This window comes from Schistocerca americana, chromosome 2, assembly GCF_021461395.2.
Source record: "Schistocerca americana isolate TAMUIC-IGC-003095 chromosome 2, iqSchAmer2.1, whole genome shotgun sequence".
Lineage (NCBI taxonomy): Eukaryota > Metazoa > Arthropoda > Insecta > Orthoptera > Acrididae > Schistocerca > Schistocerca americana.
Window position 1 is genome coordinate 737,482,939 of NC_060120.1, and position 27,795 is coordinate 737,510,733.

Here is a 27,795-nt window from a genome sequence, read left to right on the forward strand (position 1 = left end):
TGGTGTTGCTCTCCTCCCACATCTCTTCTGCTCAATGGACAAGTTGACAGTCTTTCCCAATTGTCATGTGGTCCATTTTAGATGTTATTTCCCATATTTAGACATCTGTGGGATATCGCTGAAAATAGCCATTTTGCATCAGTTTGTGGATGCCCTAGTGTTCTCCCTGGACTGAAATGCTGTCTCCAGTGCCCCACAAGCATCACCTCAGCGTATTTTGCTAACACTAGTCTTGGATGAGTGATCAATTGAGTTACAGGTGGATATAGGAGCAACAGTTAGCCTCAGTAACTTCGATACATACAGGTTCTTGGGCAGCCATGCATTGCAACGGCCATTACGCCAAGTTGTGTCTTGTAGTAAACAGCAAATTCCTTTGAGGGGTCAATTCTTCATCTCAGCAAATTATAAAAATGTGGAATAATGACTGATGTTATTAGTGGTTAATTCGCCATTGGCACAAAGCATTTTTGGCTTCCAGACAGTGGACAAAATGCATTTAGTGTCCGAGTCAGCATCTGTTTCAAGATTTGCACTTTTTACTACGGTTGTACGACCAGCTTTTTGAGAATACCATTGGTTTGGCAGTAAATTCGAAGGCACAAATCTCGCATAAGTCATCAGCAATACCTAAATTATGTCACCACCACTACATTCCATTTGCCAAAGGCAGTAAGGTCAAGGCTGAGTAGTTGTGTTTTCAGGACCTCAGGTTGGTAGTGATGTAGTATCCCCGCCAGCAGACATCAATATGGAAGCAGATGAGCTGGCGTCTCGCAGCAGACTAGTATGGCAATCTGTCATGGACAGTGTGTGCATGAATCATTGAAAGGGCAGAACCATTGACCCAGGTGTCAACCAAGAAGTGGTGATAGGCCAGGCCTGTAAGTTCTTAAGCTGATTTCAACTACTTTGGGCCTGACCTTCCCCCTGCACCGTGCTCTGTTACCGGTCATTTGCACTGGTCACGTTGTGTGTATGTCTAAGCAGCTTTTGGACACACTGTTCCTCCGTAGATTGATTCGCAAGTAAAGTTTTGTTCCCCCTTCCAGGGTTCAGCTCCACAGCTTTATTGTTGAGCCCCCATCAGCTAGTATAGTCACATTTGCGTTAACATTGACAGTTTCATGGTGTTGTCATGCTTGTGCACATACACGACAGACCTTCCAATGAAAGAGAAGCAACTCCATGAATATCAAGAGCTCAGATGACAAACCAGTACTAAATAAACAAGGCAAGGCTGAATGGTGGATGGAATACATAGAAAGGCCGTAAAGGGAAGTGACATAAGATGCAGATGAGATGGAAGATACGAGATGGAAGACATGCTATAGCAAGAAGAATTTGATAGAGCACTGAAAGACCTGAGTTGAACAAGGTCCCATGATAGATGACATTCACTCACAATTATTGAGATCCTTGGGAGAGCCATGTGTAATTCATTATTTTGAACTTTAAAAGCCATCTTTATATGTCTGTATATAATGTCATTCATTATAGGATTCTTTTGTTAATAAAAAATTATTTTGTGGAACATAATTTGAACAAAAGAAATCACTAAGTTTAGGGGTTAAACACTCATATGCTTAATTCTTATTCTGCGAGGGATTCCATTTCTTGCGACATGCATGGGTTTTGAATTTGATTTCAGATACTTGCAAGAAACGGTTAAGTCTTATTTATTACAGTTTCATGGGGCAATTAAACTGACAGTGAACTAATGACTGTTCCAGCAATGGCTCTTTGAAGAATGTCTGTTGTACTATTTTAAATGGGCATTGTTGGCATCTAAAATATTTACTCTGGTAACTATTGAAGAATAAAAGGTGATTTTTCACATTTTTTTAATAATGTATATTTAAAAATAACTTTACAATTCTTATAAAACATCTATTTTTTTTTACTGTGACCAGCTGCAGCATTGAGGGCATATCATAGTATTAATTATTATAGGCATAAACATACCTAAAATAATAAAAACAACAACTTTAACTTTTTAGTTACTGAAAGTTATTGCTCTGATCTGTAAACACTACTAAAAATACATTTGCATCAATTTACATAAAAGGTATGCAAGTCAGTCTTAACAGATCTGAATTCAATATGTAATAATATACTACAACAGCACTTTGTCGTTGTCAAAGTCTCTCACAAGAATCGTATTTACAAATAAATATACACCAGGAATCATACTGCGACCTTCACACACACACACACACACACACACACACACACACACACACACACACGATGACTACACATGAATATCAGTCATGCCCACAGCCTATCAAATTACAGTGTAATACTTTTACAGACATTTAATTGATAAAAAATATAAAAATTTCAAGTTCTGGTTGATATTTTATGTCACTGATTCAGTAAAGCCCTCGTTGCCATAAGGAGCATTTTCATACTGCGAGTAATTTTGTTGTTTGGGTTCTTCGTAATATACGCTGAAAGCTGTCGCTGAAGGGCAGTAATCACTGTTGGCAAGTGTTCTCTGGTTAAGGCATTATTTGTCTCCAAGTTCATGACAGCTTCTTCCAAGTACCTGAAAATACAGTAATCCTTTTTAAGTCTGTTAACCTTAATATTGGTTACTAACAAAGATATCTTATGTCAGTTCATAAAATAATTTCAAGTCTCATAGCGTGAAACACTTAAAGCATCATTAGCTCAGCATTTCAGTTGAACCCTGGTGCAAAGCACAATATATGAGCTGTATATTATCTGACTTCACTGGGGAGGCCTGCCACCTGCAGCTGTGTGAATGAAGTGCAATGTTTCCACTTAAGGCATGTCAGTGATGTGTGTTTGATAATTATTTCTTTATGAGGCTATGAGGATGTTGCTGGCATGCAAGTATGTATTTACAGTCAAACACAGGGGTAGTCAACTTGCTTTAACTACTTCCCTTTTGTATCTCTGTTAGGATGTTTTGCTAGTAACTGCCCATCAGTTCCACAGTAACGGTGATACATAAAGTAGGGCTGTAACTTTACTTTATAAAACTTATAAAGCAGAGTTGCAGCAAGTTAAGGCAAATAATAACAATAATAATAATAATAATAATAATAATAATGTCTGAGAAAGGAAAGATGATAATAATAATAATAATAATAATTATTATTATTATTATTATTTCTTTCTTTTCTCAGACGTTATGTCTGGTCAAAAATGGAAAGTGACGCGGACCTTGATCAAGCGTGACTTCCTTTTAACTGTACGGTATATGTTATATTGCATTTAGGAACTTTCGGGTGATTGAACATGTATCAATAATTACAGATTTCTGTAGTTGTATATGTAAGTTTGGATGTAGCTGTATTGCATTGATGTACTGGTGGATATTGTGTGGTATGACTCCTGTAGTTGATAGTATAATTGGTATAATGTCAACTTTATCCTGATGCCACATGTCCTTGACTTCCTCAGCCAGTTGGATCCATTTTTCAATTTTTTCACCTGTTTTCTTTTGTATATTTGTTGTATTGGGTATGGATATTTCGATTAGTTGTGTTAATTTCTTCTTTTTATTGGTGAGTATGATGTCAGGTTTGTTATGTGGTGGTGTTTTATCTGTTATAATGGTTCTGTTCCAGTATAATTTGTATTCATCATTCTCCAGTACATTTTGTGGTGCATACTTGTATGTGGGAACATGATGTTTTATAAGTTTATGTTGTAAGGCAAGCTGTTGATGTATTATTTTTGCTACATTGTCATGTCTTCTGGGGTATTCTGTATTTGCTAGTATTGTACATCTGCTTGTGATGTGATCTACTGTTTCTATTTGTTGTTTGCAAAGTCTGCATTTACCTGTTGTGGTATTGGGATCTTTAATAATATGCTTGCTGTAATATCTGGTGTTTATTGTTTGATCCTGTATTGCAATCATGAATCCTTCCATCTCACTGTATATATTGCCTTTTCTTAGCCATGTGTTGGATGCGTCTTGATCGATGTGTGGCTGTGTTAGATGATACGGGTGCTTGCCATGTAGTGTTTTCTTTTTCCAATTTACTTTTTTCGTATCTGTTGATGTTATGTTATCTAAAGGGTTGTAGAAGTGGTTATGAAATTGCAGTGGTGTAGCCGATGTATTTATATGAGTGATTGCTTTGTGTATTTTGCTAGTTTCTGCTCGTTCTAGAAAGAATTTTCTTAAATTGTCTACCTGTCCATAATGTAGGTTTTTTATGTCGATAAATCCCCTTCCTCCTTCCTTTCTGCTTAATGTGAATCTTTCAGTTGCTGAATGTATGTGATGTATTCTATATTTGTGGCATTGTGATCGTGTAAGTGTATTGAGTGCTTCTAGGTTGTGTTACTCCATTTCACTAGTCCAAATGAGTAGGTCAATATTGGTATAGCATAATTATTTATAGCTTTTGTCTTGTTTCTTGCTGTCAATTCTGTTTTCAGTATTTTTGTTAGTCTTCGTCTATATTTTTCTTTTAGTTCTTCTTTAATATTTGTATTATCTATTCCTATTTTTTGTCTGTATCCTAGATATTTATAGGCGTCTTTTTTCCATCGCTTCTATGCAGTCGCTGTGGTTATCCAATATGTAATCTTCCTGTTTAGTGTGTTTTCCCTTGACTATGCTACTTTTCTTACATTTGTCTGTTCCAAAAGCCATATTTATATCATTGCAGAATACTTCTGTTATATTTAGTAATTGGTTGAGTAGTTGATTTGTTGCTGCCAGTAGTTTTATATCATCCAGGTATAGCAAATGTGTGATTTTGTGTGGGTATGTTCCAGTAATATTGTATCCATAATTTGTATTATTTAGCATGTTGGATAGTGGGTTCAGAGCAAGGCGGAACCAGAAAGGACTTAGTGAGTCTCCTTGGCATATTCCTATATTCCACGCTTAATCTGTATTGGCTGTGATGTGATATTTGAATTTGTTTGGATACTAAGTGTGTTTTTCCAATTTTTCATTACTATGTTTAGGAACTGTATCAATTTAGTGTCTACTTCGTATATTTCCAATATTTGTAGTAACCATGAGTGGGGTACACTATCAAAAGCTTTTTGGTAATCAATGTATGCGTAGTGTAGTGACCTTTGTTTAGTTTCAGCTTGATATGTCACCTCTGCATCTATTATCAGTTGCTCTTTACATCTTCGTGCTCCTTTGCAACAGCCTTTTTGTTCTTCATTTATAATTTTGTTCTGTGTTGTATGTGTCACTAATTTCTGTGTAATGACTGAAGTTAATATTTTGTATATTGTTGGTAGGCATGTTATGGGGCGATATTTTGGTGGGTTTGCTGTATCTACTTAATCTTTAGGTTTCAGATAAGTTATTCCATGTGTAAGTGTATCAGGGAATGTGTATGGGTCTGCAATGTAACTGTTAAATAATTTAGTTAGATGTGAATGTGTTGAGGTGAACTTCTTTAGCTAGAAATTTGCTATTTTATCTTTTCCAGGGGCTTTCCAATTGTGCGTAGAATTAATTGCTCGGGTGACTTCATGTTGCAAAATTATCACTTCAGGCATTTGTGGTATCATCTTGTATGTGTCTGTTTCTGCTTGTATCCACCGTGCATGTCTCTTATGTTGTACTGAGTTTGACCATATATTGCTCCAGAAGTGTTCCATGTCTGCTATGTTTGGTGGATTGTCTATTTTAATGTGTGTGTTATCTATTGTCTGGTAAAATTTCTTTTGGTTTGTGTTGAATGTTTGGTTTTGTTTCCTTCTATTTTCACTTTTTTTGTATCTTCTAAGTTGTTTGGCCAATGCTTGTAATTTCTGATTCTTTTCATCTAATTGCTCTATTGCTTCTTGTTGTGAGATTTTACCTAACCTTTTTCGTTTTTTTTCTGACATTTCATTTTTTATAAATTGTGTTAGCTGTCCGATGTCTTTTCTCAGTTTTTCTATTCTGATCTGTAGCCTGTGTTGCCATGCTGGTTTTGTGGGTTTCTTCTGTGTGTTGGTTGGTTCTGATCTCTGCCTAGTGTGTATATTTAGTGTAGTGAGTGCTCCTATATAAACCAGTAGTTGTAACTCTTCCATAGTTGTGTTGATAGTTTTTATTGTTGTTTTGACTTGTGGGTTATTTGGCAGTCTATGCAAGAATGGTCTAATGTCTGTATTTGTGTCTTTGTATTCTATACATGTCAGCTGAAATTTTTCTTCTATATCTAACATGTGTGTTACTTAGAGTTCTATTTGTGCTTGTTCTGGTGGCTGTCTTAAGATTTCATTTTCCTCTGATTGTTTAATTGATGCGTGTTGTTCTTTGTTTGTTTGCTCTGGGATGCTTGAGTCCATTACTGTATTTTCTTCTTCTTCTTCTTCTTCTTCTTCTGATTGCACATTATTTTGTTCCAGTATTTGTTGTACTTGTTGTTTGATGTTTTCTAATTCTGAGTGGGGTATCGTGTTTTTTTTTTATTATTACACGGATCTGATCAGCTAGTCGTTGTTCTGTTAAAAATTTTAATTCTGAGTATCTGACAATAAATGTTGTGTATATTTGTGATCTGTATACAGTTGTGGTTCCTAGGTTTGTTGCTTGGTAATAACAGAACATGAGGTGTCGATTAACTTCATCTGACCATCTCATCCTCTGTCTTCGTTTTCCTTCTAGGGTGGTTGCAGGAAGCACATCCTGCAAAACACCTTTATTTGGATGTAAATCATTTTCCAATTGGCTAGCAGTGTCGTTACCATTGCGGGTGTGCATAGGGTTCAAACGTCGTCCCCGACCATGACGGCGCTTGTCCGAGGCTGCTTTAGTTCTGTCCTGAACCAATTAATCACACTAAAAGGGGGGTTAGCCCTATTAGTGGTTTGTTCTTTTCATCGCCTTTTACGACTGGCATAACATACCGGAGGCCTATTCTTTTTCCGGGCCTCCACGGGTTGTTATTATTATTACTATTATTATTATTATTATTTACCAAATACTTTGTCAAAATTTTATGAAAACCTTATAAAAATATCTTCCAACCCCCAACTGCCTACGGTCCAGCACAAAAGCTGGAAAGCGCACTAGCAGATGGTGGGGACCAGGTTGATTACAACTGGTCTAACACAAAGGGCAGCACTGTTCATTAGAATATACAGAAGAAGGGAACATGAAGGGCAAAAGAACTTACATTTCCTTAGCAACCCCCACCTCAGTTGCTCTGTGTATGCATAAAGAAAGCAGAAATATTGTACTGGATAATACGATTAAAGTATTTCAGAAAATCCTGCACAGCAACGCTTTTGCAATTGAGGATGCTTCTAAAGGCAGTACGACTCAATATTCCTGGAGGGGACTTCCGACGCCTTGTTGAGTCAATGCCATGTTGAGCTGCTGCACTATGCCAGGTAAAATGAGGTCCGACACAATATTAGGAGGTACCCCACAACTTTTGGCACCTCGGTGCATATTCCATTCAACACCTCCGCTATATAGTGAGTGGTTATCCTTACTCATTGCTCCAAGACATTTTTTGAAGGACTGCAACATTTGATTTAATGAACACTACTCGAATATGAAATAGTGACTAAAGTAGTAAGAACAATATTTAATTACAGTTGTAAACTTACTTATGTTTGATCTCTGTGTCATTTTCCATATCAGCTGAAAGCTGCTGTATAAGAGACAACAAAACATGTTGCTGTAGAGGACATGGTGTCTGACTAAAGATTTGTTGGGGATTGACACGTTCACAAACAAAAACTACTAGACTCAAATCAGACGCCGAAAGTGCCTGAAAAGAAAAGAACCACATAAACATAACAATAATTATAAGGTAATTCCCACTTAATTGTGTATGTAAACAAAAATTCACTTTTATTATTACACTATGTTAAGTGTCTCACAATAAATTGAAATACATTCTCAGTAGTTAAGCTATACATAAAATGTATGTCTTACAAGGGGAGGCGACAACATTCGGATGACAGATTTACTTCAGGCTTTGTACACTTTAAGTAATCCATTAGGACAACATAATGTGCAAGTAGTAAGATGTACTTGCAAGAAAAGCTTTACACATTGACTATGTACCACTGTGTTGTGACTCGGAGCAAAAGCTGTCAGTGGTTATCCTTCAAGCCCCATAATCGGAGCATTGCTGGATCCGGGCCTGCTCTGTTTTTCTGTAACACCTTCTGTCCCCCCCCCCCCCCCCCCCCCAACCCAACATGCTATTTCACACATAACATTTGAAAGGTATAATAATAATAAAGGACACTTATTTGCACAAACTTTGCAGATACCACGTGGCATGTTCTTTTGCCAGTCTCATTACTAGTATTTTTGTCTCCAACAGAATGTGTCCAACTTTTGCCTTCTTTTCAGTCTGCTCATTATCCTTATCATCAGAAAAATCTTTAGCTTCATGGAATAAACTTTTACCTAATTTGTTGGAATGAATAAGGTGCTCATTAGTAATAAATATCTTTGGCCCTAACATTTTGACGATAGGCTGATAAAAGTTTTTCCCAATCGCCACTGCATCTGCAGAAATCTTCAGCGATAAGTCTCTGTCAATAAGGTCTGCTTTTTGAAGAAGACTATCACAGTGCACAAATGCATCTTTTAACTGACATTTGCCACCGCATTAAGTTATATGCTGAATCTTCATGACTTTCACCATCCTCAGTAGTCGAAGAACCAGGAGTCACCTCCATTTTTGAAGTAACAATGTAAATTTAGTGATGTTTAAAAAATTCACACATACACTATTTGTTCTTGCCATGTTAGCAAGGTGTCACCACTACGAAAGTTGAAGAATGGGAGGGTCTCTATGTCTGCAGGTCCAGGTGCAATGCCGTTCGGGATACCTTACCCAATTGTAGGTATAAGAGATTTTGAAAACCACAACAGCTATAAGTTTTCAGGAAAACTTTATGCATCTGGTCATTTACTTGTTGATTATTGTAAACAGAATATTTGTTACAATAATTAAAATTAGTAAACAGCCAAATACCTTTGGAAATTGAATAAAAGTTCAAGCAAATACCTGTGTTTCATTCTAACGTCATATATATGAATAAGATGACCATTGTTGGAGGGTGGTAGGAAGGGAGGGAAGAAGGAAGGAAGGAAGGAAGGAAGGAAGGAAGGAGGAGGAGGAGGGGAAAAGATAAGCAGGACTCGAACCAGCAATCCACGGATTGCAGAACTCAAATGCTAACCACTCGACCACTGCCATCTTCTACTCACAATTGCTATGTATAGGTACATATTCAATGCGTAAAATTTCCCGAAAGTGCCTAAGTAGTACGCCTTATTACTTGCATGTTATGTTGTCCTAATAGGCTACTAAAAGTGTGTATAGTTTGAAGTAAATCTACGATCCAAACATCATAGCCATCCCTCGTTAGTCAAAGTGAAACGTTCCCAAAACCCAGTCACTAGTGTTGTAACCAAACTAACAACAAAGGGACAACTGAAGGAGTTAAACAACAGCACACAGTTACAACAATGACAGAGTGAGAAGTTACAAAATGCACCCATCACAAATTTTTCAATACATCCTTCATCTATAGGCAACAGACTTCACAAGTACTGAGAGAAAAATGTCAGAGTAAGATTAATCAGTGGTGTAATATATACTTTATAAAATCATCTTAATAGTCAGGCTTAACGCAGGTGGTAACATGTTTACGTAAACACCACTCACAAACTAGGCCTTAGACCTGTACTGAATGCTGCCTACAAAGTAGTATAAGGAGTGATCTAGTGTCCCATGGGACATGTGATCAGCCTTACTCTGCTGAGTTGACCCCATTCCATACCTCTCTCCTCAGGAAAAATATCTAAGGAGAGGATTGGCACTCAAACCCAGATTCTTCAGTACCAAAGGTAGCGACAGCAACTATTATGCTATAGAGGCAGTGGCAATATGTCTGCATAGCAAATGAAATGCATTTAGCATAAACTAATGTTTAGTTTGTGACTGATATGGTTATGACAAAAAGTTAATTTTCATTACACAATCACCGGCATTCAATCACATACAGGGTGCATATGTGGACAAGGAAAAAAAAATTCCCCGGATTTCCCGGTTAAAAATTCACTTTCTCCCGGATGAAAACACACTTTTCGTGTTATTATGTGACAGTATATTTTCCCTCAGAACTGTAAAAAATATCAATCCTTTGAATGGTTATGTTTTTATACAAAGCGTCGAATTTCCAGGCACTTTAGAAAACGTAACTCAGGGAAGAAAACCCTTTTTGGAAAGATTTCGCTGTATATTTTCGTATTACGAAAGTATAAATTCGAATTCCACCGAACGCCACATGTTACTTTCCGAACCATGTAATCAAGATTGCGATGCGCTTTTGTAAGCCACTCATAGCTCATGTCACGTGATCCAGCCAGCCCATGACAGCAGATATTCAGACCGCAGGACACGCGATGTAGTCAGCTAATAGCAACATCATTGTTAAGTAGCGCTTATACACAAACAGGAAAAGTTAATGTTTTAAATTAATATACATAGTGTTGCTACAAGAAAAGCAAAGCTTTCACATATAATGTTGATATTTTTTGCACGTGTTACACTAAAAGGTATATCAAACAAACGTACCAGTAAAAATTTTAGACGAGTCCAGTGACTTGTCCTCAGAGTTTTCCACAAATAAATTAGCTACCGCAGAGGAGAGAGAGCTTCCGTAGCACTACATCAATTTACTCATAACGACAACGTGAATGTCTGATCTTTTGGGCTGGAAATACTTCTAAATGGCACGTCATCAAACGCTCTGTGATTCAAGAAATTCATTGTACATTCTCACACTAGTACAATTTGCGAAAAAGGAAATTTACTTTGAAAGTAACGCTTTTCAAACCAACATTCACAATATTTTCCCGCGACCTGTTAGAAATAGGTTCATTTCAGTAGTCGTCAGAGAGCGCCAGATAACTGGTGCCACTGCGCTTTGGCAGCTGCTATGACGCAGGAAGCCTGTATGTTCGTACGCGTAAAACATTAAAAGATCTTACATTACGCCATAAAAGAAAAGAGACGTCAGAGGATACTCCAAGAGCATCGGAATTTCGTGAGCCATACTAAAATGGGACATTTAAAGTGCATACTTAAAGAGCACATTCGTATATCTAGATTCCCAATGAAGTAGGCCTCAACCGGATATTAAGCTTTTCAGTATGGGTTTCGGGATGTAAATTTTCTTTGAGTACCAGTACTGTATTAATTCATTTTTGATTCTTTATTGTGACATAATGCCATACGTGCTAGAAGATGAAAATGTGCACCTGAAATGCAGCAAACAGTTGAAATTTGCCAATAGTGAGAAACCAAACATTTCATTTCAAATACATTGACTGCCTCAGCGTAAAAAGTTAATAAAAGCCAAATTTCTGTAGCAAACCGACAAAACTAACTTCATTGTTCTTCAAGGCGATTAATGCACGACTGCCAGAAAAGTGGAAATAAAATAAAATCTGAAACTAATAACGTGTATTAGCCTTCTGTGATTACGTGAGCGTATTTTAATTCACTTGATAGCTCCTGGCCACAGAAATCAATTTTGTTTTCATTTGACGTGAGAGCAGTAAATGAAGAGGAAACAGCAGAATCACCAAATGTAAACACTGGTCACATGGAAACTACACACTTGCCCAATAAAACTCAGACTGCTCTACGCATCAGCCTCAGATCTACGATATTTCCGAACTGGGGCAATACTAAGATAGTAGCCCCCCCCCCCCCTTCCCCCCACAAGTGTTTGAGATACAACGTCAAAAATTTAAATGTGTTCATTTTGTAGCGCACATCTTTGTGAAGAGTCTGATACATAAAACATATATGTTCGAGGAAATGTAAGACATGTTATTTGGTCTTAAGTGTGCCAGAGTGGAGTGCCACCCCTCTTCATACAGCATTCTTCTATCGCACGTCATTGTATTTCGCTCCGTGGAATTGAAACGTGTATATTTTGTACTGGATGCCATCAAACTATATTCAGAACAGGGGAAATTAAAATGTCCTGTGGTGCCTCTCCTGCTCCCAGTCGCCCAGTTTGACATCATTCCCCTCTTTTTTTTTTTTTTTAAAAAAAAAAAAACCTTGCAATTAATACTGGATGGGATTATTTGTAACCGGGAGAACAAGAACTCTTCAGAAAATTTGCACTCTTTATTGCCTTTCTGTTTTGGGTGACAAAGTTAAATATAGGATACATAAAACCAGCAAAGACAATGGACAAGCAAGACAGTACACATTCTTTCAATCCTTAGCTCCTAGCATTGTTTTCTCTCTAATCTTGCTACAGCTTTACATGGCGTGCTTTCCTTTTTGTGAAAGACTCTGTTACCTCATCAAAGTTCGTCAAATGTTTTGCTACATGAAAAATCGAAACATCATTGTCTAATACTGCGTAAGGTGTTAATACAAATAGTACCAAAGACTGGTGTGGTTTCTCAGTCTGATTACGTCTATTTTGTCACTGTCTGCTGGATAAAACAAAATAGGCTTTTCTAACACTGCAGAAATTGTAATACACACAAAATAAACGAGACTGTTTTGGCGCATATGGTCATTTTTATAACACAACAGAATATAATTTACCAAGAGCAACATACAATGCCTATTAGGCCTACTACAAGCAAATAGCTTAATGTTAGGAAATAGTTTCACATTTCATTCATACGCTCCAGTTTCTCGAGCATGAGATCGAAAAGTAGTAGTACAAGATTTTTATATAAATTTGGAATCGTCATGTTCTTCCCTAATTGGTGTGATGTCCCCGTTTCTTCTTCTTCCTCATTCTAACAAACAATCTTGTCATGACTAATTCTGGAACTATTCCTGCCTTTGTCACAATTTATTCGCCGCCTAACTTCACTAACCCTGCCAGAATCACCAGTTTAGTTATCCCTGATTATTCTCCGGTTAGGTGTTGTTATGTTCGTACAAACCGCTTTCCGTGCTACTTCCAGAATAGAAGTTAAGCGGCTGCTAGACGGGGACTGTACAACTGGCCCTTACTAGCGTAGCGGTCTGCCCAAAACTTTTCTGACAAAATTTCATTTTCTTGGATACACTGAGAAGATAATAAGTAATCTATCTTGCCCGTTATTCCTGTCAGTCATTTATTTCCATTCTGGTAGTATGAAACAATGGATAACAAGGCTGATCATTTGCAAATACAGTCAACCACATAATCATACAGCGATTCAGCTTTACTCTGATCAGCTCGTATAACCCCGTCCCCTTTTGCCTGCAGGAAAGTTTATTTCTAGTTGCGACGGGGATTCCCCTGACAGACATCACGTACACTATGCACGCATTCAAAAATTAACTCTTGATTCATTCAGAAATCAATTTACAGAGTGTGTTCAAAAACCAACAGGGATGGGTTTCAAAATTATGAGTAATCGATAGACCAACGTGCGCTGGTTGCTAGGAGCTTTGTGAAACAAGGTTTTTTTTCCCACTCAAGAATATGAATATGTCCTGCCAATGAAACGCAACCTTTGGCTCGCCTTCCCCACAATATTATCTATGTGGTCTTTCCAACTGAAGTTGTTTGTAATTTTAACACTCAGGTACTTAGTTGAATTGACAGCCTTGAGAATTGTACTATTTATCGAGTAATCGAATTCCAACGGATTTCTTTTGGAACTCATGTGGATCACCTCACACTTTTCGTTATTTAGTGTCAACTGCCACCTGCCACACCATACAGTAATCTTTTCTGAATCACTTTGCAACTGATACTGGTCTTCGGATGACCTTACTAGACGGTAAAATTTACTGTGGTAGTATATTATAAGAAATGTCTCATATGACCATTGATACCCAAAATGTAAAAACGAACTCGGCTGGGCAGGTATTAGAGTAGGACTGGGTCCCAGTGAGAAAAGGATGCATCTAAGCAGAAGTCAAGTACATCAAAATTTGAAGCATTTTGTATCTTTTACATCTCTGATCTTGCTGTGTTCATTACCTGAAAATTACTATAGTTTGCTTTCATCTTTATTTGTTTTATTTTTCTGCTTCTTTTCTTTGCGATTTTTTTTTTTCTGTTGTACCTCTTGTACTAAATAAAAGCTAATTTAGGCAGGACTGCAATTTATGTAATCTGTTGACTGAAAGGGGTACTCAGTACAAGGAGGAGATTGAGTCAATAAATAAATCATGGATATGATGGAGCACCTAGCAAAATATTAAAGTATTGTGCTGCACATGTTAGCCCTGTACTTAACCATATTTGTAGTTTTTCCTTTAGGAATGGACAGTTTCCTGAACGATTAAAGCACTCAGTAGTAAAGCCGCTTTATAAAAAGGGAGATAGGGATAATTTAGACAGTTTAAGAACTATTTCTATGCCATCAGTGTTTGGTAAAGTTATTGTAAAGGCTGTGTATGTAAGGATAATTGATAATTTCATATCACATAATTTGCTATCAAATATACAGTTTGGCTTTAGAAGCCATTTAACAACTGAAAATGCTATATTCTCTTTTCTCTATTATGTACTGGCTGGGTTAAACAAAAGGTTTCGAATGCTAGGCATATTTTTTGATTTAACTTAAGTGTTTGATTGTGTTGATCACAAAATATTGCTGCAGGAGTTGGACCATTGCGGAATACAGGGAGTAGCTCACAATTGGTTCGCCTCTTACTTTAAAAAACAGACAGCAAAAGGTGATTATTCGCAGGATTGAGAATGGCTGTGATGTGGAGTCTGAGTGGGGTATGGTGAAGTGACGGGTGCCCCAGAGATTAGTGTTAAGGCCACTCCTGTCCCTTGTTTATATGTACTCTAGTATTACAGGCAACTCTAAAATATTTTTGTTTGCTGATGACACTAGCTTGACAGTAAAAGATGTTGTGTGCAATATTGGCTCAGTCTCAAACAGTGCAGTTCACGACATAACTTCATCACTTGTAGAAAATATACTAACACTAAATCACAGTAAGACTCAGTTTTTAAATTTCTAACACATAATTTAATAAAACCCAACATCTAAATTTCACAGAAATTGCATTTGATTACTGAAACTGAACTGTTCAAATTTCTAGGTGTTCAGATAGATAGTAAACTGTCGTGGAAAGCCCACATTCAGGATCTTGTTCAAAGACTTAATGCTGCCATTTTTACTATCCAAATGGTATCTGAAGAAAGTCATCATTTGACATGATAATTAGTCTACTTTGCTGATTTTAATTCGCTTATATCATATGGCATTATATTTTGGGGTAACTCTTCCCATTCTAATTGGCTCAGAAATGGGCAGTTCAGACAATAATTGGTGTAAGTTCGCGAATTACTTTTATGTTGTAATTTCATATACTGTCATACTCCATGACCTTGGGAGATTTGCTCCTCCATTTGGTCCTATGGAACTTGATGTGTAAATCAATAATATAAAAGTTTTTAATGTCAGAAGGACCATAGTACTTATTATTTTTTACTTTTCTATGCCTGTCGCTGATTCAATGTAACACTACTTTTTCTTATGTTTAGTTTAGTTTTTGGCAACTTCAAACTATCCTCTGCATTTCAAGACTTACAAAACAGATAACACACATGAAGTTCTTTTGTGATCACATTCTAATTTAGCTTGATACAACTGTTAAAATGTTTGTGATAGATACCTGTTGGAAGGCAGGATTTATTTGTCCTTGAGCAATTAATTGCATCAGCTGAGCCTTCTGCACCTGACTATCTAGTAAGTGTGGAGCAGGAGTAACAGCTCTTGAACGAACAGCATTTAATACTCTGTCCTCAATAACAGACTGCTGGGCATGAAATTCTTTTGTTATGTTTTCTTTCACAACTATGCTAACAGCCTTTGTCAGGTTATCCTGGAAACTGAGAGAGATTTAATTAACAAAGATGCATTGATCATAATTGGTTTATTATTGCTAAGGGAAATGTGTAATCCGAGCCAAAATATATTGCTTAAATTGAACCAGAAATGTGTATACTGGCACTTCATTTTACAGCTAACATTTTCATACACATAAATAATCAGTTTTAAATTGGAGATGATGTTCTGGCTCACTGATCAGCTGCTAGGCAGTGAGCAACTGAGTTACATGTACTGTGCAGACTTACCAGTTTAACTGAAGTAATTAGGACCTTCCAAGACTACTGGGTAACTGTCGATCTCACAGACAAAGGACTCCATACAAATACACTATATGTTGTGTCTGACTATGATTTATACAATTTTGAGGTTGACACAGAAAGTACTACAGAATAAAATTTACAATTAAAAGTACAAATGCCAGTTAAGATAAAATATATTTATTCCTTGTGTGTGTGTGTGTGTGTGTGTGTGTGTGTGGATGATTATTACAGTCATTTTAAAATGTGTGAGGAGAAAAACGTGTGCTACCACCCACATTGTGCGTCAGAACACAATGTAACACTGCTGGTGAACAATTAGATAATAAATAATTCCAGTTCAAAGGCTCACAACAGGGCCTTACTGTAGATAGAGCTAGTCTGTTTAGAACTGTTATAAACTCTAAATTAAACAACTGGTAATGAAAACTGCATCAGTTTATAAAAATGTTTAGCCACAAACTATGTAGAGTGCACTTCAAACATCATAGATTACTGTAGCGATAAAAATATTAAAAGTGTAGGAAAAGAGAGATTGCTACTTACCGTAAAGAAGACATATCAAGTTGCAGACAGGTCTGCACAATTAAAAGACACTCACATATAGTTTTCAGACACACACACACACACACACACACACACACACACACACACACACACACACAAAAAGCAAGCACACCTCGCACACATGCACGACTGCTAACTCCAGCATCTCTGGCCAGAATGCCTATATGTGAATGTCTTAATTGTGCCTGTCTGCAACTTCGTGTGTCTTCTTTATAGTAAGCAGCAATCTGTCTTTTCCTACATTGTTGATATTCCAATCTGAGGTTTCCATTGTTTGAGATAAAAATACTATGTAGGAGGAGGAAGGCATTACATATCAATCAAAAATTCAATTGGTTCCTACAAACAAAGGTAGGATTCTATAACAAACTAGTATCAAATTATAAATAAAGTAACTGAAAATCCAGGAAAATATATACTTGCTTATCAAAAATTGTAATTTAGGCAAGAAAATCAAATTTATGAGGAACATAAGAAGGAGCAAGACTGGTGTATTTACATCAGGGCCTAGGATATTGTCCTTAGTCTTAATAATGAAACTGATGATAAACAGGATAATGCAAACATCTATACAAATCACTTCGTGGGTACCACTGTGCAGATAGAAAGTAGGTCATCTTTTGGTGAGACAAAGGATATCTTGAAGCATTAAGTTCTCATTGCTTGTGACAAAATTACAGCTGCCAGCAGCCAGAACTCTGGGGAACCACGATTTCATTTAAAATACACATTCATGTCCATCTAAAAATATATAATATAATAGAGGGAAACATTCCACGCAGGAAAAATATATTTAAAAACGAAGATGTGACTTACCATACGAAAGCGCTGGCAGGTCAATAGAAACACAAACAAACACATACATACACACAAAATTCTAGCTTTCGCAACCAATGGTTGCTTCGTCAGGAAAGAGGGAAGGAGAGGGAAAGACGAAAGGATGTGGGTTTTAAGAGAGAGGGTAAGGAGTCATTCCAATCCCGGGAGCGGAAAGCTTAGAAGGGCAGAGATGTCAGTCGAGGCGTAAGTACAGAGGCAAAGATGTTGTTGAAAGACAGGTGCAAGGTAAAGCAAGCGTCAACTTGAAAGGCGGTTTGAAGACCACAGTGTGTGGTCCTACTATAGGTGCTATGTACTTGCAGTGTGACAAACCTAGCCAGTTATAGAGGACCCACCAGTTTAACATGGAGTGTTAACAATGGTGTTAACGTGACATTTTGCACATGAAAAATTCTTGCCATTGGTGAAACATGCAACAAGTTGCGGAAGAAACATGCCATAAAACTGGCTGAGGACTGAATCTCGAACCTTTGGTTTGGTAGTCCGACATTTAGTCATTGAGCCATCAATAAAGAGTAAGCTACTGAAAAGCTGCTCTAGTGTAGCAAGTAGAACATATGAAAGACAAAAAGTGTGTTGCTCTCATCCTGGAGTCTGAGTGACCTGCCTTTCCTTTTGAACCTTTCCCAACCTATCCCCCTCCTCTTCATACAGGGAGGAAGCCATACTTCTGAAAGCTAAGAGAGTGTGTCTCCTTTTATTTCTGTGTATCGGCAGTACTATTTCACCTCCTGGAGGTTAAGTGCTGGTCATTCAGTAAGTAAATATGTTGTTACTAATCTTGTCTGCCTTAAGCAAGTCACAGAGAAAGGCTTGCTTTGTGACAGCTGTAACAAGTGAATATGTTCAGAAGCCTACAATTGCACACAAACCTCTCCAGCTTATTACTTACACATTTCAATAAAATTCCCTGCACAATAGTAAAATAAACCGACAAAACTGCGACATGAGAAAAAACAACCTCATGAAAATACAATGAAATACATATGAACACTTTAGATAGACAAATGCCTTTTTTTTTCTCTCAGTCAACTAAAGACTATTACCTGGAAAGCTCCTTTTGAATTTGTGATTGCACTTCCTGCTGTATAACAACTGGAATGTTTTCAGTATTTGTACGCAAGGTCTCCGCAGTGGCTTGCATCTGAGACAAGACATCTCTGCCTTTCTCCTGCTGTCTCCGTTGTTTATCAAAGTGGCTTTCAAAGCTCTGAACATCTGAAAACATTTGTTGCCACAGTCACATGAAATGTAAAAATGTATGAAATGTAGTGGAGCACAACTACCATAAAAGTAAAATGTAAATTACAAACATGAAACAAATACTTACGTTCTTTCAAACCCTTTGTGAAAACCTCATTGAGCTGTTGAAACATATTTTGACAAGCTTTTTCAAATGCTGGCAATGCAGTGCTTCCAAACATTTCCTTGTATGTGTTCCTTACCACAGGCTGCAATGCTCCCACAAGAGTACTGCTGAGAACCTCCATAACTGACTGAAAAAAAAGTAATTATAGTAATGTATTGCAGAGCATGGTAACAACAAAAATATATTGCACAGAGAATTTCTTTTTACCTTGCTCTGAACCAGTTTAGATATGTTTTCTTTTAAAAGATGGTCCGTAGCTGACAGTTTCTGAGCCATTTCTGTATGGAGTTGATTTTTTATGGGATCAATTGCTTCAAGTATTGCTGTAAGTGATAAAAACAAAGTCATGTAAAAAGATATCTATGTGGAGAAACATGTGAACAGAGCTGTAACTGTTTCATTGTTGAATCACTAAGGCAGCTTTCTTGTTTTGATTTTTATTTGCAATAGCTGCTGTGATCAATCTGTGTGTTGCAGTTAACTAGACCATAGGTCTACAATCCTTAAACATTTTGCTATCACTACTTATGTGCAGTGAGTAATTCAGATATATTTACAGATTTCCATTCTTGTTGTAGCAGTACACAGTCAGCATATGGTTCAGTAAAAAAAAAAAAAAAAACAACAACAACAATTCTGTTACAGTATGATCTTTCAGACACAACCCGTACAGTATTTCAACGTGCTCTTTTATAGATGCGCATGTGAAAAAATAGTTTGATTGCAATGGAGTTAACCGTTTCATCCAAAAGTTCTGCATTTTGCCAACCCCCAAGAAATTTTTGATAGCCGTTTCTGGACAGATTGCTCCAAACACTCTTTAGTGATAAGACACACGGATCAAGGGGCTGAAGAAGTACTACTAATACCATTATCATTCTTTTTTAATCATTAATAATTTCTTTTTGTTCTTTCACATTTCTTTAAAACACTTTTGAAAAACAATTCTGTCATTAACATTCTGTGAAAACCATTAGTTGTGTTGTCAACACCATGCTACTATGATTATGATTCATCTGTTAACATTACACGTCATTTCCCGTTTCCTGCTAAGTATAATGACGTATATACAATCAACATACATTCCGTAAGTAGGTATGTGACTTCGGCATCGCCCTGTGTTTCTGCTGAAGACGTAGGTATCAGAATTTTCTAATGTATTTCTGCACTCCAAGAAAATCAGATTAAACAAAAAACAGACCCCCCCCCCCCCCTCTCTCTCTCTCTCTCTCTCTCTCTCTCTCTCTCTCTCTCTCTCTCTCTCTCTCTCTCTCTCACACACACACACACGCACACACACACACACACACACACACACACACACACACACACACACACACACAAGAAACTGGAACAAATCACAATTTTGGATTTTTTATTAAATAGGAACTACCAATGTTTTCATTGAAATGTCCAACTTACATAAGCAATTAATAAAGTAGCTTATTCATGTTGTATAAACAGTACGTTACCATTAACATTTTCCCGAAATTTACACCATTTTTAAAGTACCCTTATTAGTGTAAAAGAGGATTTTCACTATTTTTCGAAATGTGATAACAGAAGGAGTGCCGCAATATACTCAGCATATCTTGAGACAAATGATTGCTAGTTCTCCACCCATCTCTACCAATTTTTTTTACTCACTGAAGAGCTTAAATTTGGTTCTCAGAATGAGCAAGGGTAAAACGTGTACCACAGTATTTTTTAAACCATAGACTTTTCAACACGACAAAAAAGAACACTTACTTAATCAGTTTTTACACTGAAATTGACTGTTTACCTGGCAAAATATTTTCTTTTATTTCAATGCACACAATATCTTCTAACTTTGCAGAAACTAGATTTCCGACAGTCTGTGATATTGCAGACATGAGTGCATCTTGTCTCTTCTTATCATGTTCATCTCTAGTAGTTAACATTTCCTCTAACAATGGTGCAATTTGGTCATCATGATTTTTTAAGGTTTTTTCAATTTGTGAAGAAATTACTGCTGTCATATATGGCTCCAATTGGGACGCAAACCTTTCAGGCATTGCTTCTTGCCGAACAATTTGAATTTCACTTTTCAGCTCCTGGAAAAAACAAAACTAAGCTAGAAATACTTACAGTCAAGGTGATGCAAGACTTACACATTCATTTCATATGTTTGTTAGAGTACTAAACACTTAAACAAATTAATTTATTTTAAAAGAAAAATTAAGCCTACCAAAACCAATCCAGTTTCCATAATGTGCATTACCAGGTTGGGAGGTGGGGGTACTTTATGCCCACATGGGAAAAAATATACATAACAATATATATTTTAAAGAGGTACAGATGCGTAAGTAGGGTTCAGAACCTGAAAACATCTTTCAGCGCACTCTTAGCAATATCAACGCCATCTTTCAGCACACTCTTAGCAATATCAACGCATTTTCCATGACACATACCACCGACTTTACGACCAACACAGAAAAATTTCAAAAATGCAAATTTCTTTTTTGTTGTTGACTTCTACTCTCAACATGCTTTTTAAACTGATATTGAGGTGTAAATAAATCCCTGGACCTGGAAATATTGATTGGCATATTCATTGGGGAACGTGAATCTGCTACTTAAGCTTAACCCAAAAATTTAAATCTAACTGAAAAATTTAATATACAGAATCTGGTACAAGAATTCATTAAAAAGAATATATTTTTTCAGAATTTTAATATATATGAAGTAACTGACTAGATTACAATATTTTTGAAAGGCGAGCGTAATGTACTGCCCCCAGTACTGCGAGGGTTAAATGCTGCCAAAACCAGAATATTCACATATATTTTATAGGCGTAATGAAATAATATTACAATTACCCAACTAACCTGTAAAATATCCACTCCAATATGATCATATTATTTAAGATGGAAACTAAAAATATCAATTTAAGCATTACCGTATCTACTCGAATCTGAGCCCGCCTGAAAAATGAGACTCGAAATCAAGGGGGGGAGGGGGGGGGGATGATTTCCCGAATCTAAGCCGCGCCTGAAATCTGAGACTCGAAATTCAAGGGGAGAGAAAAGTTTTAGGCCATACCTCCAAATCGAAACAAAGTTGGTCCATTGTAATATGAGACACAATTTAGGTTGAATGAATGACGATACAGCTATAGTAATTTGGTTTGAGTCGTAAGCTTAGCAGTTAAGCTTTACCACGTAGCCATTGCTATGCGTCAGGTGCTCCGTCTGTATTTATACGGGTTCCATTCCTTTTTCACGTGCTTCGTCTTGTTTGGATTGATTGCTTATTTTTCTTTGATCTGATAAGTGCCGTTCTCTTTGTTATAGGTGTTTACGTCACTCTAAGCCAAAAATGCATTACTGTACTGTGTCGTGCATTGTTTGCCGCATTCTGATAATGACTGTTTACGGCCTGTCGCCGCTCGCGGCATGGCTCGCTTTTGTGCGCGCTATCGCCGCTTACAACAAAAAAAAAGAGAGGAATCGTCTCATTAGCAAAACAATGGCAAGAGACTGGTATTTGTTGTTACTTACATTGCTGCTTTCTTTGATAATGATCAACAAGAACCAAATAATAGACTGCGTATGATAGAAGATATTCTGAACGAGAGTTTAGCAAAAAATTTTCTCTGTTTGGAAATCTTTGCAGATGCCTCTTTAGTACATTACATTCTGCACAGAAATTAGAGTTATCTTAGATTTAAAAGTCTACTCAATTGCCGTGCTTCATTTCTGATGGTATCACTATTAGGCATAAGAATAATATGAATCTAAACATGACATGATATGTATACTCTTCCGAGCTTGCTGTTGTCTCACTCTAGTTTCGTAGTTTATTAGGCAGACAGGACTTAAATGAGATAGCAGCAAACACGAAGCAATACATGGCAAAATGTTTATATTCGTATTACTCTTATGGTGAAGAGAATACTGCATGTGATTCACAATTCATAACAGTTCCTATTAGCAACCATCTCTTCTCACAGGTAGGAAAAAATTCAGAATGTAGAGTTGGCCATATTGACAAACATCCCAAACAGTCTTACCAGTCGGATTTTCGTAGTACATTGAAATGGTGCTACATTCGAAGATGAACAATACGGAATTTGCATTTACTTCGTTGGATAATGTATGAATATGTAGTGGTCGAAACTCTGGGCGGACAAAAAAGCTCGTCTTCCACCTTTTTTTAAAAATTTATTTACTGACGCAGAGGTTTTGGCGCCAGTATTTATATTTGTGCCGGCAAAGCATGCCTGCGTAGCGCTACATATATTCGACGGCAGAAGTTAGTTGTGGTGGCACCTACCAACATCTTTCAGAACTTCCGCTTGCTTTGCACTCGATTCTAAGCCGCAGGCATTTTTTTGGATTACAAAAACTGGAAAAAAAGTGCGGCTTAGATTCGAGTAAATACGGTAGTATTAGTTCCACAGAAATTAAGGTAAAGAGATTAAAATTGGAAATTACAATATTTTACATAAATACCTCCTGTGTTACATTACACAAAGTTATTTTAATCTCAATGTATATTATCCCTGATTGAGCTTTTTTCATGTTATGGACCAACAGCCCTCCAGCTCCAAAATTGCACTAAAGGAGAAATCTGATGGGTTGGTGATATTAACATAACAGAAATAAACAACGCAAACTTTGTGATACAATGTTAATAAATGATCTGGCACACACACACACACACACACACACACACACACACACACAGAGAGAGAGAGAGAGAGAGAGAGAGAGAGAGAGAGGGGGGGGGGGGGGGGGATAAATTCACCTTTATCTGCATCTGCTGCTCATGCAGCACACTTGTAAGTGTATTTATTTGTTCTGACAAAGCAGTTACTGATGCTTCTAGCCTCTGATTGGCTTTCAGCAACTGCTGATTTTTTATGTCTATTTCCAAATTTCCCATCAACTTCTCAGGTTGCATTCCTGCAGAGTTCCTGTAAAATATGAAAAATAAGAATTAGAAGCCTATAGCAAAGAACACACTTTATTCAGTTCTTTGTTACTAATATTGAACAAAAGAGCACATGCACAACAGTCAATGTACATTCCTCTAACAAAGAAATTTTGAAACTGCAGTATTTTTAACATACACTAAATATCTGATATCACTTTAATTTTAAGAGGTTTGTAAATAACTTTATATTTAATGCTGATTCCCATTTCACTCATCAATGGGCCTACACACTTAGGCTATACCCTTCACCTGCAAATCCCTTGCACATGAGAGCAAGCAAGAACTGCCCCAGAATTTCTCGGACTAATCTCATGAACCAAACGAAAAGTACATTGTTTTTGTTCACATAAAATTCATTTGTGATCAACATTCAAATGTATTGCAGACATACTATACTAATTTATTACTTCTACTATAATTGGGATCATCATTAACGATAATTCGTGGATATCAGCCTTATTTTCAACATACACAAATTGCTCTTTATTTTACTCTTTCCCATACAGAAACCATCTATAACGGGAAGATTTAGTACCTGTTTTTCACATTTCTGCTCAACAGATTAAAATTTGTTTAGTTAACAAGTTACATTATTTTTTTGTTTGTTGATACCCCAAAACATTCCCCTTTGAAATTATCAGTTGGATAAGTCATCAATTTATGCAACACTAAAAATAGGCCTCTTTAAAAATCTCTCTCTCATTGCCAGCTATCATAAATAAAGATTATGAGATTCCAGACACACATTCTAAAGTTAATGGAGTCAAAAAGTATTGACTTTACATTTACTGAAAAAAATCATTGCTAGTCTTCTTGTCAGATAGCATATAGCAAATAATACCTCTTACTGTTACTTTCTTCAGAAGCCACTGACTTTCTCATTTCTGCAGCTAGCATCATGGGGATCTCAGGCCACCCATCACCTTCAGTAATGTTAACTTTCAAACTGTCTTTCTGCAGCACATCAAACTGGAGTTTATCTTTTGGTGCAGGTAATGCTTTTGTATCAATACTGTGGGAATAGAAACTTGTAAAAGTTATCTAAACAAACAAATCAATAAATCTGTCAAATATATTATATCAAAACACAAATGTCTGTGAAAACTGCAACATGAGGGGGGATAAATTAGAATGAACTTAATACTGGAAATAGGTGAATAAGAATACGCAAATGATTAGGATTACAACTGTGTAAGGTATGTAAAAGAGAATTCTGTAGCATTTCAAGCCCACACATGCTGTGATTGGAGCTTCTAACCACAGTGACATGGAGTCAAAGAAGATCTGACAATTTTCCCTGGAGAATCTACCTTCATGGAGCATGCATGCTAGACTACAAAGCTTTAAAAGTGGTGGCTGAAGGACCGTGAGAAACAAGATGCTGACCAACCACAATCCCACCATGTCTGATAGGCATGGGCCAATGTACTAACAAGGACAGCAGTGGCATGTGTCATTCTTTAAATGTAACTTGCACATTACTTACAACATGAGGCTGAATACTGTCCAACTGATATATCCAGAGAGAAGGCAGTACTTTAGGTTCTACAAACATCCGCCATTTACACTGTCCTCAACACGCAGTCAAATCACACTGAAACACCCTCACACCATTTTTATCACTTACTGCTATTCTATTATCTTCCAAACCTGACCACACTTTCCATAACGTTGTGATTTTCACCAATAATAGCATATTACACAAAAATGTCTAGAAGTCACAACAGTTGCTACTGGTAACATTTAGTTTATCACTGAAATGAAATATATAATGTGGCACAGATTTACAATGCATTTTTATGAAATAAATTTAAGTAGCTATCCCATAATCCCAAAATGCTATTTCCTTACACAGCTGTAAAGAGTGTCACAACATTCACATAATCACCATTTTAATGTTTGAAAAATTGCCACAACATTGGTAATTCAAAAAAATCAGTGTTATATGGAAATGAATAATATATTGCAATGAGTCTACAAAAAGCCTTTCCTAGACCTTACTGTTATCCCTCCAGGCTGTACCCTTTTCAGAAGCAAAGCAGAGCTGTCAAGTGACACATGCATAGCATATGTTTCTTATTTACTTCTCCATTAACAGATATGCTTAATGGGTTATAAAACACAAGGCAAGGCACAAACTACTCCACAATCCTATTTGTGCAAAAGTGAATCAAAAATTAACACAATTTCTTTATTATGTCAATGTAATAGCTTGGGAAGTAATTAAGATATGTATTGACAGTATGTTTCTACAAGTACAGTAACTCAAAATGCTTTTCATAAGTGCACCATTAATGGCACAACAGGCACCTAATTTGTAATCCACTTCTCTCCAAGTGTTTTGCAGCAGGTGTAACATCTGTGACAGGTGCATGAATGCGATAGTCCAGATCTGGTAGGTCACGAACTTGTGTCTGGTACACTTGATTCTTGATAAACCTTCTAAGGTGCCAAGCAATCGGTGGACTACCTATCCCAATCCAGCAATCTGTGAACTAATGGTCCATAAACTCCCTCACAATGTTAAGTAAGTGGGAACATCCTCAGTTGGTCACAGTCCACACTAATCCCGATAACGACTTTTTACCTGTATAACAGATTTTTATCTCGGCAAGAGAAAGAATATTGAACACCTGCTGTGGAGATCACATGGCTACTGATGTGCATTTATATGAACAAATCAGTCAAACACCTGCAGATAGTACCAACACAGAAAACATTTTGAGTTACCATACTTGTATAAGATGGGAATGCCTGGAAGTCTGACCACATTTAGTGTTCAAAGTTGTGTGTTACATGATAAACATTATAGTGATATGTATACTGAAGAGGCTCCTAAATGAAACCCAAGATCTGATAAGTCTGAGATCATCAACTTGTGACGTAATTCAACTTTCAGTTCACAATTTTATCGAGTTTTAACATTTAACAGGAAGGCTGTGGACTACTGCCTGTTTAATGTGTTAGGAGCAGTTCCAGTGCCTACTGAGAATGTAAGTTGTCATACCAATATTGCAAAACATTAGCCACTTTGCCCAGAGATGCATTTGCAGCTGCTACATTCCGCTAGTCTCATGCCAAATGTCTATCACCTTTGTATTTCGACCATTTGATGCGAAAAAATTAACAAGGCACTTGTCATCTGAGAAGCAAGAGTTCAGCTGAACTTCTATGAAAGTGTCATTTAAAAGTGAAGTTATACATGCTTCTTAAGTAAAGCAAGCTGACACCACACATGGGGTACTGCAGCGTAATAAATCTGACAGGCTCAAATTCTAAGATGACCTATTGCTAATGCTTCTCCTCTATCACAAACAACAATTTTCAATTTACAAGGCCCATTTCCTTGATTTTGTAAACCTCTCGCTACATTACCAATATTTGGACTTCTTTTGGTGTATTCACTTTCACATGTTCTTAACTTTACAGCCTTTGTCTGAGGCACTGGTTAAATTAATTAAAAACACAACAAAAACTATATTCTCGATAAAGCAGCACTCACTTTACAACTGGATTAAGGATATTTAGGCAGTCATCTGATTCAGCTTTTTCTTCATAGAAACTGTGGTTCAAACATTCAGGACTCTTCAACGATAATATCTCCTGCACCTCTCTACTAGGACTACTGCCTCCACTTGCAAATCCTTCTCTCTGTAACAATTAACATTCATGAATTGGTGTAGCCATTCTTTCAGCAAATAAGACGACAGAATTTAAACATAACACTCAAGAATAACAGCAAGCTATGAATGCTTTGTCAGCCCCCACCTGTGAAAGCAAGGCAACACCTTTGAATGTCATATGTAAAGAAAGTTATGATGTATACTAGTTTTGGTGATATGTATAATAAATGTCAATCAAAATTCCATCTTTATCATTAGATGATAGATCAATATGAATAAGGAGTTAAATGAATAGCTTGTACCATTCTGGAAGATTTAACAGCATTAAGTGTAAATTAGTTCCACAACTGGCTTAACTCTTCAAAG

At 36.8% G+C, this 27,795-nt stretch overlaps 1 protein-coding gene across 3 annotated transcripts in view; it reads right to left on the reverse strand.

Moving 5' to 3' along the window:
• Nucleotides 1-1,987: 1,987 nt before the first annotated feature.
• Nucleotides 1,988-27,795, reverse strand: part of LOC124595620 (enhancer of mRNA-decapping protein 4) — a 155,943-nt gene continuing 130,135 nt past the window's right edge. For all 3 annotated transcript variants that reach the window (XM_047134440.1, XM_047134441.1, XM_047134442.1), the window contains exons 12-21: nt 27,309-27,457; nt 24,648-24,818; nt 23,618-23,786; nt 20,631-20,922; nt 19,055-19,170; nt 18,809-18,974; nt 18,525-18,696; nt 15,597-15,813; nt 7,564-7,727; nt 1,988-2,551 (exon numbers count right to left, since the gene is read on the reverse strand). In XM_047134440.1, the coding sequence (XP_046990396.1) occupies nt 2,368-2,551; nt 7,564-7,727; nt 15,597-15,813; nt 18,525-18,696; nt 18,809-18,974; nt 19,055-19,170; nt 20,631-20,922; nt 23,618-23,786; nt 24,648-24,818; nt 27,309-27,457 (1,800 nt within the window). In that variant the 3' untranslated portion in view covers nt 1,988-2,367. The remainder of the gene's footprint in view (nt 2,552-7,563; nt 7,728-15,596; nt 15,814-18,524; nt 18,697-18,808; nt 18,975-19,054; nt 19,171-20,630; nt 20,923-23,617; nt 23,787-24,647; nt 24,819-27,308; nt 27,458-27,795) is intronic.